Genomic DNA, 19,603 nt, shown 5'->3' with positions numbered 1-19,603 from the left:
ACCCCGAAATACACTAAAACATTTGTGACATTTCATGCCCACAGCGAGCTTACAATTTGTTAATGCCCCTGTCTTTCTTTCTTCTCAGATTTAAAACAAAACAGCCGAATGTTGTGGAAACATTTTAACCAAAAGGTAGAAGCCATCAAACCACAACAAGAGCAGTTGAGTAAATACAACAAACTTGGGGCCCTCAGACAGGATGTAGGGCCCAGACTCACTTTTTCTGCATCTAGTCAAAGTTAACATTTTTCTGGGCACTTTAAAAGTAAAATAATTTGAATGTGTGGAATTACAGAATTGTTTAAATACTTTACAGTCAGATAAAAAAACATATGAGGCTCCAATACATGTTTCAGTTTCTTTTTCTTAATTTATATAAATCACAGTACCTTGTGTATTCAGTGTTTTGTGTTTTCTCATGTGTTTCCGATGGGAATATCCTGGGTTTTGAATCCGTAATTAGATCAGAGAGAGCTAAATCAATTCACCACAAAAACAAAATCTTAAAGACCATTTTACCAGTTGACCTGATTTCAATCGCCATCATTTAACTTTGAACATATAAAATGTATAACTGAAATGACACCAAACTCCTCTTAATTTCTATACCATTTTCAGTTGAAAAACATATAAAACTACTAGTTGTGGAATAAAGAAGATTTACTCAACTGCACTTAAAGGAATACTTGACCCAAAAACTGACCATTTGTGTCATAATAGTCACAACTTAGTTTCTCTCGCATGTTTCCGCAGGAAATGACAAACATATTTGTTTACTGATAGAGGATCTCATTCAACAACCTCAAAACTATATCAAAGTATCTATTTAAAACTCTCACAGAACTCGCACAGTGTAATCAGAGTGTCATTTATACAGTACTACTTCCAAATTCATGCATATTTATTAAAACCTTACGATTAAAAACCCTTTAAATACTTAAGGTTTTTAGCAAAATTGAATGTGTTTGAAACAGAGCATACAAGACTTGGACTTGGTTGTTAAACATGGTCCTCAATCAATCAATAAATCAATATGTCCACCAATTTTTTTTGGGGGCATGCAAGAAAACATTTAGTTTTCTTCACAAATTCAATGTAAGACAGCATGACTAACTGACTTACAAATAGTCATTTTGTCAGTGATGCATTGCTTACTGTTTTTCAGTATTTCCATACCTTTACCTTATACTTCACAGCATTTCAGAGGTAAATATTGTTCTTTCTTTTTATTTCACCATATTTATCCAGCAGCATTGTCAGTACAACTTAAAGTTTTACATTTAAAAATATGAAAATGTTTTAAAATACAATATAAAATCCTTTGTCAAATTTCAAATGTGAAATGACTTCCATAAATACACTTTTCCCCTCTAAACTTCTCACATTGTTTCACTTGAGCAACTGTTCAAAACTAACAGAGGTCAAAATATCCAATGTTTTCATTTTTTACATTCTTGTATTTGTACTTTTACTTGAGTAAAGGTTTTGAGTACTTCTTCCACCCCCGAAAGTTACCCCTGCAGTTTTAAATTGTGTGTTTTTGTTTCTAACACAAGGATGTAAATACAGTTAAATAAATGATAAAAGAACACCCCGCCGCATTTTCATTGGAGTTTAATAACTAAGAAACAAGCCATGATCCCTTCAACCTTAGAAGATCGCCACCTTCCCCCTCCATTAACTGCAACCCTCGGCTAGTTAAGAGTATAATAGAAGTCTGATGAAATGCAGTCGGGGGTTTAACTTTCAATACAAATAATTGGAATTACAATAACTAATTGTTATCGATGATATGTTGTGTTGAGAAAATGTGAGATGCTTTAAGGCAGATGTGCTGATGAGGACGCCCTTTTTAAAGAGTGTATAATACGCTGCAGACCTTCAGTCTTTATGCATGTTTTGAAATATGTTGGGAATTGTCAGGAGCGTACTGTATGGGTATGATACAGTATGGTAGCTGGCCAGCAGAGGGAACTATCAAACTGAATACTGTACCTGAAAGATTGCTTTTCAACTGTATGAGGAAGCACAAACCACAACTTCCCCATCACTGGAGTTCCTGTTGTTTAAAAAGAAATCTGCGTTATGCAACTTACTGAAGTTTGGAGCAGAGAAAGAGGTATGTGTTTCCTAGTCACTAAAAAATAACATTTTTCAGTATTTAACAGTGAAATCTCCCCTTTTCTGCATGCTGATGATGCTTTAAATGACACCGAATCATCCTCAGACAGTGATCTCTCACAAAAAGGTGTTTGATGTGATCCTCAGCATTCATTCCCCAACTGACCAACAAATACAAAACTTTCTACCCTCATATCAGAAAATGTATTCTCCAACATCAAATATGGCACATGGTGGGAGTGGGAGCGCTCAGTCATGACCCCCAACCCCCCACACAAAGCCAGTGGTGGAGCTAGTTCCTGTGCATATGGAAGTGAGGTGGGGGGTGGGTGGATGCAGTGAGGTTGTAGGCTTCACATCATCCCATGGGGTCAGATAAAAGCTCTCGGCTCTCTTTATTAGTCCTCCCCCCTCCTCTTGAAGCTCTCTGCAAAAAAAGAAAATTAAAGATTTGAATCAGTTGCACAAGCATTTTTGGACATTTTGCATGTGATAGTTTATAGAATTTAAAGATAAAAGAAAGTTGTAAATAAGGACAACGCAGCAACACAAACAGCCATGACATAATTTTTCTGCACTTTAAAAATGAGCAAAAACTTTACAGGTAAAATGGAAAACTTAAAACATCAAGCTGGCCCACATGTGATAGTAAGCCTGCACTTGAGATCCAAAACGTCTCTTCTGATGCTGCAACACTCCTGCCCTTTTTTTCTAAAATGGCCTACCATATCCAAGCCCCGCCCACAGCAGGGGCCATGAGCCTGGGGGTCTCTGTTTTGTTCTTCCTATAGAAGCCCGGCCGCCATTGTCTCCTCGTGACCCTGGGGTCAACTGAACTCACCTCGCCCGACCACAGCCCATTCAGCTGTGACGCTTCACATAGGACAAAAACATCTCACAAGAGCACTTCAAGCGAGGGGGTGGGAAGACACACACACACACACACATGCACATGGACAGCGAACATGCAGTGTTTCGGAGTCAGAAGCGCAATTGTGTTGTATTATTTTTTTCACAATGTGGCAAGAGGAAGCACAAAGTGATGATCAAATTTAAATTTCAGCGTGGTTTATAAGCATACAGCTCAGGATGGTTTCCCCAATGAAAGCAACCAGAGTGATTTAAATTGGCCGAGACACGTTGGTCTATTAAAGAAGTCAATTATAGAAAGTAGTAATGAAGTTATCTTTGACACATTTTCTAATTCTTCCCTCAGATATTTTAAATACACCTCTCGCCTGAGGGGAAATTGCATTTTGCTGCAGGTTAAGAATGAGGCCATCACAGCCGCCTGCCATCTGCAGCTCTTTATTATAAGTCTATGGAGCCACAGGCTGAAAAGAAAAGTGGTGCATTGTGGAAAATAATTCACCATAATGTTCTTCTGTAAGATAGTTGTGTTAAAAAAAACCCCAGTTGTTTTCTGTATAGATTTAATTTGAGCTGTTTCCTCGTTTGCTGCACAGAGCACATGTCCTGAAGATCCTCCAGTCTGGCTTTCAGAGGCAACAGTGTCCCTGGTGGAGAAGAAGCTCATGGAGGCTGACAGGTTGAAAATGTGCGGCATGATGTGGCTGAAAGAGCATGAAACATGTTCACCCATGGATGCCGTGCACAGAGCCACAGGAGACACTGCGAGACAATTAAATGCTGAGTTTTTATAAATTAAAAAAAAAGATCTGCATCACCTTTACACACAGTTTGATACAGTCAAGTTTCACACATCTGTTGAACCTGCAGAGCTGACATTAACATCTACATGAGTGACAGGTTTAGAAAAAGAGTCTGAGATTTTTATGCACAGACTTTTAGCATCTTGTATCTTTGTTGTTTCCATTCAACCTAATAAGACATGGAGAAAGCTCATCATGGCACTGTTCACTACAGAATGACAGCCAATTTCCCGTGAGCACCATTAAGTAATGACGAGACATGCTCTGCTGAGCAGCGTCTCCAAAATCATTAAGAAAACTGTTATGAGTTTGAAGTTAGTTTCACATCAACCACATCCTAAAAAGGTACCAACAAAAATAACTAAAAGTCCTTTAAATGTAATACAACTGCTGAATGAGACCCCCGGGGGTCTCGACACTGGCTGTGTGCAAACAGTGGTGCTGCTTAGTCATTTTATAACAATGTGGAAAGTTGTGACTTTGTTTGCTCAGATTCAAACTTTCATTTCTCCATTTTATTCTGTTTATTTTCTGTGTTCCCATCACTTTTAATTCTTGTTAGTTTTGGAAAGCAGACAGAGAAGACGGACACTGGAGAGTAGACTAATGACAAGTTGTTGGTCCAGTTTTTTTTACACCTTTAACAAGAAACAAACCCATTTCCCATGCTGAGAAATTACATTTTTGAAAAGCACAGCCCCCTGGTTGTTTATGGAACACGGATTAAAATAATTAGGATTAAAGATTAACAATATTGTTCACATGAAAGCAGTCTACAGCAGAAATATTGAGTTCACTTACATTTCAAGCACAGTTTACGCAATTCTGTTGTGCAGAAATTCATAATTAAGTGCTTAAAAAAATGTGTCGCTGTGCAAATTTTTGTCCAGATTTATCAACACATTAAATTAAAAAAACATATTTACTGTACAAATAAAGCTTCCATGTGCAGTGGCATTGTGGAGGATTTCTTTTCAACAAATAACAACAAAATAATTGGCATTTAGCTGTGGCAAAGGAAGTATTCATATCCTTGAACTAAGTAAAAGTACCATTACCTCAATGTAAAAATACTACATTACCAGTAAAGTTCTGTATTCAAAGTGTTAAGTAAAGGTTTTATCAGGGAAATGTACTTAAATTATTAAAAGTAAAAAGTAAACAAGCTCCATACAGAGAAACAATAGTGTTTAGTGTATCTTGTACTACAACTTCATGGTGGTTTGATTTGCTTGTTGTTTTATTGATCAAGGACAGAAGAAACACCTGCACACTTAGGACTGTATGCCACAAAAGTTTAATCGAGACATTGTCTCTGTTGTCCATAAGGTCAAATTGACGTCAAACTGACCTGACAAAGATCCAAGTAGGATCATAACGTATCAATTACATTTTTGTGGCATGGAGTAATTCTGCAGGTGTTAATTCTTTCCCAAATGTAGCCTATGCTGTTTTTCGATAGCCTACGCCGTGTGTAATTATCCTCCCTCAACTATTTTCCTGATCAATCCATTTATTTATTTATCTATTTATTCAATATGTATATCAGTTAGAGTTCTAAGTGGCATCTTAAAATATCTTTTGTTTTTTTCATCCAATATTTCAAATGTCAAAACGATTCACTTTACTGTCATTTAAAACAAAGAAAAGCAGCAAATCTGAGAAGCTGAAACCATGAAATGTTTGACATTTTTACATGAAAAAATACTTAGACAGTAAGTTATCAAAAAAGGTTGTTGTTTTTTTTGATAACTGACGAATCAAGAAACTAACTGTTTGTGATAACATTTTTAAATTTAAGTTGTAAAGTACCCAGTAACTGTGGCTGCTGCATAAATGTAGTGGAGTAAAAAGCACAAAAATTCTCTCTGAAACGTAGTAGAGTGGAATTATAAAGTGTCATGAAATGGAAATACTAAAATGAAGTTCCCTTAAAATTGTACTTAAAGGTCAAGTATTTAGGATTTAGGGGTATGTATTGTAAGAAATGTAATATAATATTTTAAGTATGTTTTCTTTGGTGTATATCACCTGATAATAAGAATTATGTTTCCATTACCTTAGAATAAGACATTTTTATCTACATTGGTAGCGGGTCCTCGTCATGATGCACTGCCGTGCTACTACAATAACCCAAAATGGACAAACCAAACACTGGCTCTGGAAAGAGACAGTCACATTTTCACATTGGCCACTGTAGTGGGAAACCCATCTGGAACGAGCAGAATCTGAGAAACACTGATTTGTAATGTAAAACTGCTTCATTCAGTGTTTTTCACTGGTTTAAAACACCTGGTGTGTTTGTATTGGAGATGTAGAGACCTGGGAGAAGTTTCAGCTGGTTGCAATATGAAATCCTGTCCGCTATAAACCCCTAAATCCCCCTAAATCTTACACACTGAACCTTTTAAGTACGGTAGTTGAGTAAATGCTTATCCCACTGTGGCATTTGCACACTTCCAGACAGATCTCACAAAAAAAAACGAAAGGATGTGTTACGATATCCATTTCCTCTCTGATTGTCTTTTCATAATGAAGCAGCATTACGTGCACTTGTGACACCAGAAGAAGAAAAGTGTTCAGTGCTGTACAGCTCTCAGAGGATCCCACAGGTGACTTTTCTTCAAACTTTAAACCAAAAACAAAATAGAAAAGCTGTGTGTCTCCAGCAGTTTTGGATTATCAGCCAAAGACTGGCATCAGCAAACATTAGACTTTGTAGTAGATGTTGGTGGGAGTCTGAGGCGTTATCTCCTGAACTATGTACACAGGGGGCCCATAGTCGCTGCTGCTCACACGCTCATAATGACGGCAGATCATGCTGTCAGAAGCCGGCAGAGGGAACACAACATCACTGCGGTCCGAGCCGTTGTTGTCGCTGCCAATGCTGTCCCGCTTTGCCACGGCCAAAGTGTTGAGGGACACGGACGCAGACTGCTGGCTATCTGGGGCGCAGCGACGGTGACGGTGTCTCCACAGCATGACCAGCAGAATTATGATGACCAGAAGGAGGATCACACCACCAGAGACAACCCACATGAGCAGTCCTGGCTCGGAGCCGCTCTCGCTGCCACCGGGGTTTGTTTGTCCTGTTTCTGAGCCTGAGTCTGTCATGAGAAGCAGAGGGGACACAGAAAAAAGGAAGGAGAAACTGAGATGAAAGAGTGAACTAGGGCACATGACGCAGAGGTTTAATAACAATTTCTCCCAGTTTGTGCCCGCGTGTGGCCTGATCAGTGTGTGTTAACATGAAAAACCTCAAACAAAGGCAAACAATCTCTAGTGTCTCACTGATAAACAGCTTGTTGTCTCTTCTAATGGAATGACTGATTCATGATCAGGGAAGGTTTTGGTACAAGTTAGAAAATGTACACAATAAAAGTAAAAAGAGACTCTTTGTCCAAAATGTCTAATTCTATACAGCAGTGCATTTTTCTAGCAGTTAGTATACAACAACATCAATATACTTTACCATTTTATACTAAAGTTAGATTATGTGATGTTGATTTTCAAGCAAACGGCAACTTCACAGAACTACCGCCAGTTAAAACTTGGCCATTTCTTTGCAAACTGCATTGTGGGAGAAAAGTGTCCATTAATGGCTCATTCAAAAATCACATTTAGCCTGCAGGCTGTCTGGTCTCAGTGCACTTTATTTTGTCTTTTTTCTAGTGTTTACACACTACATACTAAAACCTGCTTAGGATGAGTCAGCAGAATGGATTTGGGACACACAGTGAATGTTTTTTGATCCCAATATGTCAGCATGGTTCAATTCATTTTCATTTTTTCATTCTTTTTAAATACAGACTCATAGGATGCCGCGAACAAGAGGTAAGGGAGAATCTCTACCTATCTGGAGAAATCAGTGACATTTGTGAGCTGAAATTCAAATAAGTTAGTCTGTAAAGGACTATCTAAGTTGAAATCAGTTTTCAGAGCATATAGTTCTTTATCCACTGCAGACAATTAAAATGCAAACACATATCACTTATCGCTTGTCCGTAAAATTAATCAGTAAAGAAAAGTAAGTCTGCTGATGATTCTGTTTTTTCTTATGTCCACAAACCCAATGAAAAGACTAAAGCAACATGAATTGATCCAACCAAAAAGTATGTTGTAAATATGCAAAACCTAATATAGCTTATAAAGATCTATCATTGTCTCAAAAATTATTAAAATGTTTTCTTTAGTTTGGTTAAATGTATTGTATTTTTGTACTCATTTGAAACTGTTGATGTCCCGGGATGCCAGACAAGTTTCAGAATTTTTCTGATAATAAAATGTAATTAAATTAAATCAAAGTTGGAGAGATCATGTGTGTCAAAATGTTACTGGCATGCCTGTACACATTCTTCAGACAATACTTTTGCTTTGCGTTCGTACCAGTTTTGCTTTTTATATCCTTTTCCTTTGCAGAGGGGTCCTTGGACTTTGGTCGTATTGGTGGGAATCTGGTGGGGGACTCCTGGAGGGTTGAAGGTGGATCTGAAGAGCCTGAAATATAAAACAAGACAGCTGAAAAAAGTCTCAACTAATAGTTCCTATTGTAACTTTAATGATGTTTGGTCAATAATTAGTGTTTGGTAAAAGAATCAAAGCCAGAAAAGTTTTTTGTTTTTAACTGAGTATTTTTGCCCTGACAGTCATTCAGGTCTAACTAACTAGACCACAAAAAGTTGTCCTCTGAGTCATCACTAGGACTCTTGTTTCAGTAGGGAAAAACTATCACTAATACTTTCAACTTCTTCAACCACACATTTGTGACTAAATTTATCTGATTCAAATTCTTCTCTGGGGTTTTTCTCAAAAGAAGTTTTGGAAAATTTAGGGAATCACATGCATAAAAGGGGCACTCTACCACTTTTACAGCTGTATCATGTTGTCATTCTTTAGAAAACTTAAATGACAGAATTTGAGAAATGTTCACTTCACTTCAGTATTTCCTCTTTTTCTTTTTCTCATTTTTCATACTTCAACGTCACTACATTTCAGAGGAAGATGTTGTACTTTTTACTCCACTACATGTATTTGAGGGTTATTACTAGTTACTGTTCACATCAAGAACATATGTACACAGAGGAAAATACAACAGGCTATAAAACAAATTAAACTAGTGGGTTCCAACCTTTTTGGCTTGTGTTCACTTACCAAAAAACAAATAAACAAAAAAACAAACAAAAAACAACATTGCTGGCTCACTCCCAACTTGTACGGCAGCTCACTTGACTACATTAGCAAGATACTTTAGTTAAAAAAAAAAGTTGACTTTTAGTTTAGCAAAAGACACAATCAGTTGTCTCCTTGGTCAGAGTCTTGGGTTTGTTTGACCCATCCATTGCTCCTCCCTCCTGGCCTGTGGAGATTTACTCAGTCATACAGGTCATTGCTGTGGATAATTTCACATTAGAGTGAGTTATCTTATACGGAAGCTAAAGTGTGCATTATGTTGGTACCAGGGCCACTGACAAAGCTGCTGTATTTGGTGCCCTGGGAATTACAATAGTTTGCATATTTCAGATATCTATGAGTCATTAGCAGTCACATCACAGAGATATTTCCCCCCTAAACTTCCCACATGGTGTCAATTAAACAGTTCAGCATCAACCGAGATAAAATTATTCCATATTTCATCAAACAAAGCTAAAATTCTGTCCAAATTCCATCCAAAAAATACAAATTTGTGCCCATTTCCTGCCCCATTAACCATCTAACACTCCTAACCCTCTCAGATTTATCATGTGACCCTTCGCAGGCAGTTGACCCCCAAACCATTGGAATAAACAAAACATAAAGAAGTTTAAACAAGCTCCACCTTCACCAGCTACAATGGTAAAATGCTGCTCCCACATCAATGCATCAGTGTTAATCTAATAATGCAATATATGATATTACATGAGTCACGTGGGTAAAAGTACTCTTTCTTTGATTTTATTTTGCTGATAATAATTTTGTACTTTTACTAAGTAGGATATTTCATGCAGAACTTACAATGGAGTATATTTTACTTTGCTTTCTTTTTAACAAAGACTCTCACAAGCCCCTCATCTTTATGGAAGTGCTTCTTTAAGGTGCAAGTTTCAAAGGGAAATATTAAGGCCTGCAGGGAGTTATTTAACACCATAATTAATATAATCCACAGTGTGCAAATGGCACAAAGCAGCCAAAACAACCAAGAAATGTGCTGCAGTCGACTCACATACTTACTGTGCAACCTTTAAGTGAACTTTGGATATAATAAAACCAGAGTTTCTCCTAATAATTCATTTAAGTTCTGAAATTGTTTCATTTAATTTACCGATTTATCAGTTACAACGTTAGCCAGCCAGCCATTCTACTTTCAGCTACACTCTTTGAACTTTAAATTTTGTTTCAGCGCATTATTTAACCATTGGTAATTATTTATTTCACTCACAGCAACACAGACTTTCAATTTTAAAAGGCACCATCCATAAATCCAAATCTAAACAGAAGGGTCACGACACCACCAGAGATGTAAACACCAGTCTGGAAACTGCAGGAATTTTAATATATGTGGAGATTAACACGAGATTACAACTAAATCTGAGTTATTAATGTTTTCTGTTGCAGTTAAAAGGTTTGTTTACAACATGGCAGTTTGTAAACACAGCAGGAAAACAGCTCCGTATTTTCACTTATGATCAGTTGAGAAACGGACAAAATGCTTATTTTTCATCTCAAATTCATGAATAATTTATATGAATAATACTTCACATTTCTGGGGTCAAAAAATTACATTTGGGGGCTTTAACAGCTTTTTAAAGTTTGTTGCAGAAACACAGCATCATAGCAAAGAAACACGTATAAACAAGTTCACTGTAATGTTTCTTCACATATAAATTTAACTATCTAACGAAAAGACAAATTACACCACTATAATATTAGACTGAAAGTTAAAGAAATGCAAAACAATATCTTCCTGTGTGAATATTGTAATACAGATTGATTTATCCTCAGGACATTTAAAGTAATGGCAGTGAATACATTCAGAATCTACTTTATTAAATTTTAATGTATATTATAAGAGCAAAAAAGGACCATTGGCTATTCTGATGTTAATACAGACGGGAAAAAAAGATTACTGACTGCCATGGCCAGTCTGAGTGATCGCATGCAGGATAATACTGACGGCCTTAAGCTGCCAGCGGTTTGAATTAGGGATTCAAGATAATTCATGACGGCAATCTCTCATCAAGAGAGTGAAGAGATGATTGAGATTATCTGACCACTTAATATCTCCAGAGGAGGTGATATTACTGCATCACACAAGTGCTAACTAGAGTGAAACAATTGTTTTAATTGTCACTTTATTTGTGATATAGCTGCGTGTCTCTGGCAGCCACTCAGCTTTACACACATGCTAACACACACACATACACAAAGTACTTACTTTGGCCGACTCTCAGCACCAGCTTCATGGATTTGGTTTTACACACCCCACCGTTAGTGTTATCCAGACCCTGCAGAGAGCCAGCAGAGGTGGCTGACAGAGAGAGAGAGAGGAATCAAATATTCAAGTATTCTTTCACATTTAGATTTCTTTCGGGACTGTTCTTTATTTATCAGAGGAGCGTGGCGGCTGGGGTGTAAATTATTTTTTTCTATCCAAAAGCTACAAATATTTTAACTTGAGCCTCCCTGAGTGACTGCAGGAAATTGCATGGCTCTCCCCCCATCATAAACAACCACATTTTATTATATTCAAACCAAACGTAGGAACTGGAGCCGATTCAACAAGCAAACAGCACAGGAGTGAGCGTTATCACCAAAACAAAGAGCTGATTTCTTACACAAAATGTATATCCTCCTTACAAATTGCATCATTATCACCATCACACAAGCTCTATGTGCACCTAAGCAGAAAACGAGAGCATGACAGAGGATATTTAAAATAATTGCAACCATTTCAAGTTGTATGTCCCTCCCCTAAGCCAAAATAAAGAACATAAGTCCATTCCCAGCCTCCCAGCCTAAGCCTCCCTCATTTGGCCACCCCTCATAAATAACAAACAGTCCCTTAGATCATCATAGAACAAAATTATCAAGCGATGAAATTATGCATCATGATTTCTTTGCAGATGGTTTAGCCAGTTGCCGAATGTTGCGTCACATAGAAAAGAAAATGCAGACACACTATGATGCTACATTCAGTTTATAGATGATTGTAAGTGTAAAAAAAAACACCACAAAACTGATGTGGTGCAATGAGGGCTGCACCAAAGGATAATTGATTTGTTTGGTGTTTGAATGTAATGATGAGTTGGTTGCTGTGCATGCACTTTTCATGATGTCTGATGTGATTTGTATCGTGTGAAGTATGGTTTGATCTTTGGATAAATGTTGTTCTGTATTTGTGTATTTATGCAAAACAGCTGACAACCAGGGATGCAGGATTAATATCAGATTTTTTCTGCTAATATTTTGAACTCTTTATCTTAAAGGGACAGTTCGGATTTTTTGAACTGGGGTTGAATGGCGTACTTATCCATAGTCAGTTTATTACATACAATAAATGTCAGTGGGCTTGCCCCCAGTTTGGAGAGGAAGATAGGAGAACCACCAAGCAATGAACTGCTGTGGCGAAGTCAACAACTTAACACATTTTAGCCACCTAAAAACAGTGCATATCAAATCTTGAACAAAAAACCCCACTGTTCACCAGGGATTGAAGTGCTCAAGCTGAATTGTTATCAACAGTGAAAAAAACACATCAACACTTTCAAATCCATGCAAAAATCATGTTTAGTATGCAAGCTTTCGGTCAGAGACCTTCTTCAAGGCAAAACATAAGAAGTGGAATCAGCAGCATAAGGAGCTGGGAGAGCGTCACTTGATTAGCTTTAATGCAAAACACTTGTGTCAGTTACTGAGTCTTGAGTAGCAAGACATCAAGGGGATTGTAGTCCTTGGGAAAGTAACTACAAAATGAACACAGTGTACCTTCTTCAAAGACAGTCAAACACCAAGCACAACATATTTACCGAATTTACCATATTTACAATTGAAAAAAATAACCTAAAAGCCACCTAAAAACAGTCCCTCTTAAAAAAAAAAAAAATCAGTGCCAATTTAAGTGTACGCTATATTGAGAGTATTTTCACCACTTAACCTTTTTTGTAAGACAGCCTATTTTTGATGTGGAGGCCTTTAACCGCTTCAGTTCCCCATTTATACTCTCTTCAAAGCAGCAAGACTCCATGAAGAAAAACAGTCATTTTAGCTTGTTGAGCACAGCAGCTGCTGGTCTACTGCTGCTTCAATTAGTAAGTGAAGTTGTGTTATCATGAGGCTTTGGTGACTCCAAACAAACCCTCTTAAATGCCAAAGTCACACAATAAAACAAAAACCTAACTGTTCAAGGCAGCGGTAGACCAGCAGCTCCTGTGTTCAGTGGTGTTAAATCATTGTTTTTCTCAATGGAGTCTGGCTTTGAAGAGAGTGCTACAACAGCTGAATTAACTTATAGTGAACAAGTATCATAGTGGGACTGCTTTTAGGTGGCTAAAATATGTTTTGTCGCTGACACCCATCCACAGCACTACAGTACTTTTACGTCACACTCCAGCCTGCTTCTTCAAAAATGGGGGCATGCTGACTGACATCTACTGCTTTTGATGTTTTTGGGTAAGTTGTTATTGTTGGTAGCCACTGTACCCGATCACAGACACGGCTCACCCTGCCGGTGCCAAAAATTTGCACAGAGCAAGGAAGATCAGTTTTTCCTGCTCCGCCCCACATACTTGGAATATGCTTCAGCAAAATGTTACTTCATTAATAACACTGAGGGAATTCCAAGGTTTAATTTGTGGTCTAATTGATTGTAACTGTCATTGTTTTTAGGCTTTGTTTGTTTTCTATTTTGTAAAAGCGTTGTGTTCTCCTGTATTACTGTTGTTTTCTGTTGAACATTGTATGTACCTCAGCACCACTGAAAGTGAGAGTTCACCCCCAATGTGTTTTCCAAGGCTTTAAATAAAATTAATAATTGAACCACAACCCAAATATAAAAAAATCTGAGCTGTCTCCTTAATTTCAAATGTCAGAAAAAAATAGAAAAATGCATCTTTTTGCAAGACATTTCCGATTTGCTTGTCTCATATGATCAACAGTCTAAAATCAAATAGATATTTTCATTTGTTATTACATAAATAAGAACAGTAAGTCATCGTATTTAAGAGGCCAGAGCAAGAGAATATTTGGCAATTTTCCACAACAAATGACTTAAAATATTAATGGATTATCAAAATATTTGCACATTAATTTTCTTGTTGTTGACTTGTTGTTTCAGCTCTGGATGCAAAAAGTGGTGGACAAAGTGAATACTTAGGTTTTTATCTTAACTAACATAGAAATGACTAATATATTCATACACTAACACACACACACCAAGAACTCTTGTTCACCCCGTCACTCTCTCACACACACTCACACACACACACACACACACACACACACACACACACACACACATAGACTTGTTAGCAGCATTTAGGTCAGATAACAACATCTCACAGTCTACAAGCCACGTTGCCATGAAAGCTCCCATCAAATCTGCCTGATGCTGTAAAAGCCTTGTGTGATTTGGGGCATGTAAGCCCTTGGAATCACACTGGCCTGCCAGAGCGAAGTGTGCTGTCAGAGCGTGGCGAGGTGGATGAGGCTACATGGTCAGACTTGCTCTCTATATCTCATGCATCACTTGCCGCTAAGATGCTGGTTCAACCGACAGCGGCCCAATAACGAGGCCACATTTTTTTGATTCTCACGCAAACTGACAAATTGTGAGGGAGCCGAGGATGACGGCTTCCTCTTCTCCCATGAGAAGAAAGAAACAGTTGGAAGCATCGATTCAGATCCACCTGTGGGGACCAGCAACTTGTGTCTACTGATTTTAAAGTGCTCACATGCACTGAGACACACTCGAATATCATGTCTGAGCGGCGAGGTTGTGACTCACAGGTGATGTAGTAGTCCCTCCCCTTGAGGAACTCCAGACCCCACAGGTTGGGGCTGAACTCCTGGAACTTGAATGTGAACTTTACGTCCCGGTGGGGCTTGTCACAGTTCAGCAGGGGCGTGTCCGTCTTGTCGATGGTGCAGGTCTCCATCTGACTCCTGGAGACCAGGTACACTCGGTAGAACTCCTCCTTTTCCCCCAAGGACGCATCGGCCCGGGGACACACAATGTCCATCTTGTCCCCGATCTGAGGATACAGGACCAGACCCTGACCTGGACTAAATCTGTGTGTGGGATAAGAGCGTTAGAAGATGAAGTGAACAATACAAAGTTGGGGTCGACCGATTTTGTTTATTCAGGGCCGATAGTGATACCGATAATTAGTAGTTAATTTGACGGATAACCGATATTTGGAACTGATATGCATTTACAATCAAAACGGAAACTTTCAACATCAAATACAGCAAGTTCCAAGAAACTTTTTTTTAATTAAGTCAAGTAAAAATTTAAATAAAAAAATGAATAAATAAATTAGCTCCCTGAGGTTTTACAAAGTAAAAGTTCCTCCCATGCTGACACTTTTTTTGCACTTTTTAATTAATTAATTTTTATCAGCAATCATTAAAATAATTAAGATTAAGATAATCGGCAAAATACCATATATCAGCGCCAGGATGATAATCTACCGACCCCTAAGACAGAGAGAAGCGTCATTGTTTCATTCTCTGTTACCCCGTTTCCACCAACAAGGAACCGGTTTACATTCCAGTTCCTGCACTAAATTTTGAGCTGTTCAGAGTATTTTGACCAAAAAAGCCAAATCTGAAAAGTTTGTTCTCAGCTGGAACCAAAGAATATCAGGTTTTCTTTGATTTAAGTGACAACATCAGTTGGCGTGTCATATTCTACAGGTGAGGAATGAAGAAGTCGAGTGAGAAATCATTGGGAAGAAAAGGCTGCACTGGTTTCCTTATTGGTTGGTCCACACTAAGTCTGTTCTTATCCTTTTCTACGTTGTCAAGGTTTGGTAACCTGTCTTTGAAGGACAGAAACAAACTGAATCAGATTGTGAAGTGGTCTAGTCGGCTGATTGGTGAGTCCCAGCTGAGCCCAGAGTCCCTGAACACCAAAAGGTTACAGAGGATAACCAGATTTATTTCTCACACGCATCCTTTGCGTGGGGAATTTCAGTTTCTGCACTCTGGTTGAAGGTTTACAGTCCTGAGGTGTAAAACAAAACACTATGGGAATAGTTTTGTTGCAGCTGCAGCAGTTCATTTGAACAAGTCATAACAACATTTGCATATATTTATTTTTATTTAATTAATGCCATATTATGATTTTTGGCTTTATCTCAATTTTCTGTTGTAGCAAAGCATCTGAGCAAGACAAAATGAAAACAAATCAAATAATCAAAATTCAAAACAAATTTACCAACGGATACATATAAAGTAACCTGAACTTCATCCTTGTTTTTTGGTAAAAACAAAAATCTGTAATAACAGAATAAAAGATCGCAGAGAATCAGTGTAATGCACGATTTTGCTGCTACTAGTCACATATGAAACAGGGGTTTGGAGATCCTCCGCCAGAAAATCTTAAGCATCAAACACAAAACTTCCTGCCTCCTCCTGTGACTCCTCTGCTTCAATTTAAGGTGGAAATGTCTTTAATTTCACCAAAATAAAAGTACTTCGATACTTTCATGTTTTTATTGCGGGGGACAAATGCACACAAAAAATTTAGGGGGACATGACCCTTGTGTGTCCCCCCGAGATCTACGTCTATAGGAGCATATACATTTTTAAACAAGACCCCATAAATGTAAATGCTCTAAAACCTCCTCACAAAAAGAGTGATAAAAAATGCAAAAAAAGCATACCAAGAGGAACAGGGCAAAATCCAATGATAGCCAAATTCAAAGCTGAAACTGCTAGTTGATTACTGATTAGCTGATCAAAAGATAATTAATAAGAAGAAGAATAATGGGAGAAGCTGGAACCAGAGAATATTTACATTGTTACTCTATAAAAGACTTAAAATGATGAATCTATTATCAAAACTGTTTAGGCCAATTGTGATTAATCAATAAAAATTGTGTTAACAACTCATACACAATATGAAAACTGTGTTGCATCCAAACTTAATCAATTAGGTCACACTACAAAGGACAAAGTTGCAGCATCTCTCCAGCGTGAAACTGCCTCACTCACTTACTTTGTGTTGGAGCTGCTCCAGTGGACGGACTCCAGAGTGACTGCACGACATGAGCTAATGACGGCCAGCAGGGTCACGGCACCGCAGCTCCATGTGATGAATCTCCCCATCACAGGAACAAATCTCAGCTCCACAGCAGCGGCGCACTATCATGAAACAGAGGGGAAACAGGATAAAATGTGTTGCCTCTGCATGTCTCCGGCGGCTCCAGGTGCGCGCACAGGACACATCTCCGACTGAAATCCTTCCGAGTTGCGACTCTTCCTCCTGCAGTTCAGTGAGCTTTTCCACATTGTGCGTAATTGGCTAGAAAATCATTCGTGTGACGAAATCCATGTATTGAGGACAGAGATTGTGAAGAGTATTTCAGTCATCAGCTGACTGACCGGTCCGCCCCCTCACTGGCTCATGCGTAGGGGAGACCGGGGGCTTGTTGGCACGATTTTTTTCCCCTTTTTTTGGGGTCAAATTATGATACTGAGATAAATATATATATACATTAAAACATTTTACTTCTCTGGTGGAAATGGTAAAGGCTGGGTTACCTGCTCAGAAATAAATTTTACACTACCAGCGAGCAAGCAAGCAAGCAAAGTTATTATTTAGTTATTTAGTTATTTATTTAGCACCTTTTACAGACACCAGTCTCAAAGTGCTTCAAAAACAAAATTAAACATAGAATAAACATATTAAGAGGAAATGTTGCATTATTACTTAGAATACTGATTTTTTACCTTTTACTAATACTGTTCTGTGAGAGTTTTTTGTGTTTTTTATTCTTTAATGATACATACTATTATATAAATATATATATATATATATATATATATATATATATATATATATATATATATATATATATATATATATATAATAAAAAAACGTAATTATTTTTTTCACTAATACCTGTTTGCACTATTCCTTCACTGCTGTAATGTTACAAGTTTTATCAGATTTCGCCATGTAATACATACTATCCATCTCTATGAGCCAAAAATACCAGTTATTATATTTTAATAATTTACATGTAAACAACTTTTAATTTACTTGCAAACAGCTTTTCATCATGTAAAAGAGTTTTTCCTCATCTGATTTAAGATCGTAAAACCCTTTGAGGCAAATGAATCATTCATATAAATAAACTTGACTTACCCTGACTGAAAGTAGTGGGGAAAAGCTGTGATTTCTGACTTGCTTTTGTGTCTTGCGTCCCCTAATTATTATTTTCCGTGATAATTTCACCAGATTTGCCTTTCATAACACGATTTTTGTAATTTTTTTGCAAATAGATTGTAATATATCTTTAGATATTATCAGCTTACATCAACAGTAATTTAAAACACATGGCGCATTTTGTGGTTTTCCCTCTTTAGGGGAAACACTGATGTGGTGACAAACAGAAAGACAACTTATGACTCAGTGATCACCCTAAATGAACTCTACTCTAGCCAAAATACACAGACTTTAATGAGATCTATCTCTAAATGCTCGGTAAATTCTTCAAATAAATAAACACAGTGGCTACATACATTTTGGGAATCCTACACTGTATCCTAATCCAATCAGCTTGATGTTTTATAGTTATGATGGTTTTTTTATGTCATCTTTAGGTGAATGGGTGAGTGAATTGTCTTTAAAATTCTGTGTACTCTGCCTTGAAGGAGCGTTTTCAGAGAAACTGAACTAATGACAAAATGGTTTAACACAGAGCTTCTGTCACAAGACTAAAGGGCTACAAATGTCGGCTAAAGTGTACAGAAATGTTTGCGTCTCTTTAGAGAACTGAGTTTGTTCAAAGTGTTGGTTAACATCTTCTCTTATTTATAATTCATATAAACCTGACATCATGACATCGACTACACAGAGGAGAGCAGATGCAGATGTTTTCTCATGTAAACAGATGATTATCTTTTTTTATTTTCTTGTCACGCATTCAGCCGTCAACATACATTTACAGTGCAGATTCTGAACATAAAACAAATTCAGGTGTCAGAAGAACAACTTTAATCACCTTTTTTTTCTAAAGAATTCATAAGCAAAAGCAAAAGGAATTCAGTGAAACAAAATGAATTTAATGTCAAAACAATTTTCTGCATGTTCTTTTTGTTTCCTTAAAGATTTTTTTTTTTTTTTCCAATCGTTGAACTGTGATTAAGATTTTTGTTTTTCTTTCTTTGTCTGTAATTGTTGCAGTAGCAGATACAGTTATCCCTGCTGGAGCCAATTTATTCACAATAGATAAATTAAGTACAAAGGAGGGCAGGTTATAATTGCAATCTATTACACAACCACAATCACTAAATATGAAAATTCTCTTCGACTCAAAATAGCCATTTACCTCTTAAACATCAGCTTTTTAATAAAAAGTTTCAACCTAATGACAATGCATTTGTTGTCATGTCATAGTATATTTTAATGATATGACAATTTTCATAACCCACATAAAGAAGCACCTACTTTTTGAAAAATTCAAAATCCACATATTCTGAGTCACATGCTTTGGACTATCGACATTGAGTTGACTGTCTTTATGACACACTGTCACACAATGCTGGCTGCCTTTAAAATAAAATATTCCTTCATACCACTATAAATGTACAAAAAAAGTTAT

The 19,603-nt window shown here is 37.3% G+C and overlaps 1 protein-coding gene across 1 annotated transcript; it reads right to left on the bottom strand.

The window, feature by feature from the left end:
- Positions 1–3,118: 3,118 nt before the first annotated feature.
- On the bottom strand, positions 3,119–17,564 carry LOC121943976 (ephrin-B2a-like). Its single transcript, XM_088076546.1, has 5 exons — positions 16,993–17,564; positions 14,776–15,059; positions 11,209–11,301; positions 8,184–8,294; positions 3,119–6,904 (listed from the first exon to the last, which is right to left on the bottom strand). The coding sequence occupies exons 1-5, from the start codon at positions 17,100–17,102 to the stop codon at positions 6,507–6,509; spliced, it is 996 nt and encodes a 331-aa protein (XP_087932672.1). The 5' UTR covers positions 17,103–17,564; the 3' UTR covers positions 3,119–6,506.
- Between the last annotated feature and the right edge of the window lie 2,039 nt (positions 17,565–19,603).

This window comes from Plectropomus leopardus, chromosome 1 (assembly GCF_026936395.1).
Source record: "Plectropomus leopardus strain MGB_pleo_1.0 chromosome 1, ASM2693639v1, whole genome shotgun sequence".
Taxonomy (NCBI): Eukaryota; Metazoa; Chordata; class Actinopteri; order Perciformes; family Serranidae; genus Plectropomus; species Plectropomus leopardus.
This window is presented reverse-complemented; position numbering and strand designations above follow the sequence as displayed.

What these genes read in the sequence shown, in the direction of transcription:
- LOC121943976 (XM_088076546.1), bottom strand. Translation starts at nt 17,102, where the DNA reads ATGGGGAGATTCATCACATGGAGCTGCGGTGCCGTGACCCTGCTGGCC. An exon ending in TGGAGCAGCTCCAACACAAA is followed by an intron (nt 15,060 to 16,992) that starts GTAAGTGAGTGA and finishes TCCCACACACAG; the next exon opens with ATTTAGTCCAGGTCAGGGTC. An exon ending in GGTGCTGAGAGTCGGCCAAA is followed by an intron (nt 8,295 to 11,208) that starts GTAAGTACTTTG and finishes TTTATATTTCAG; the next exon opens with GCTCTTCAGATCCACCTTCA.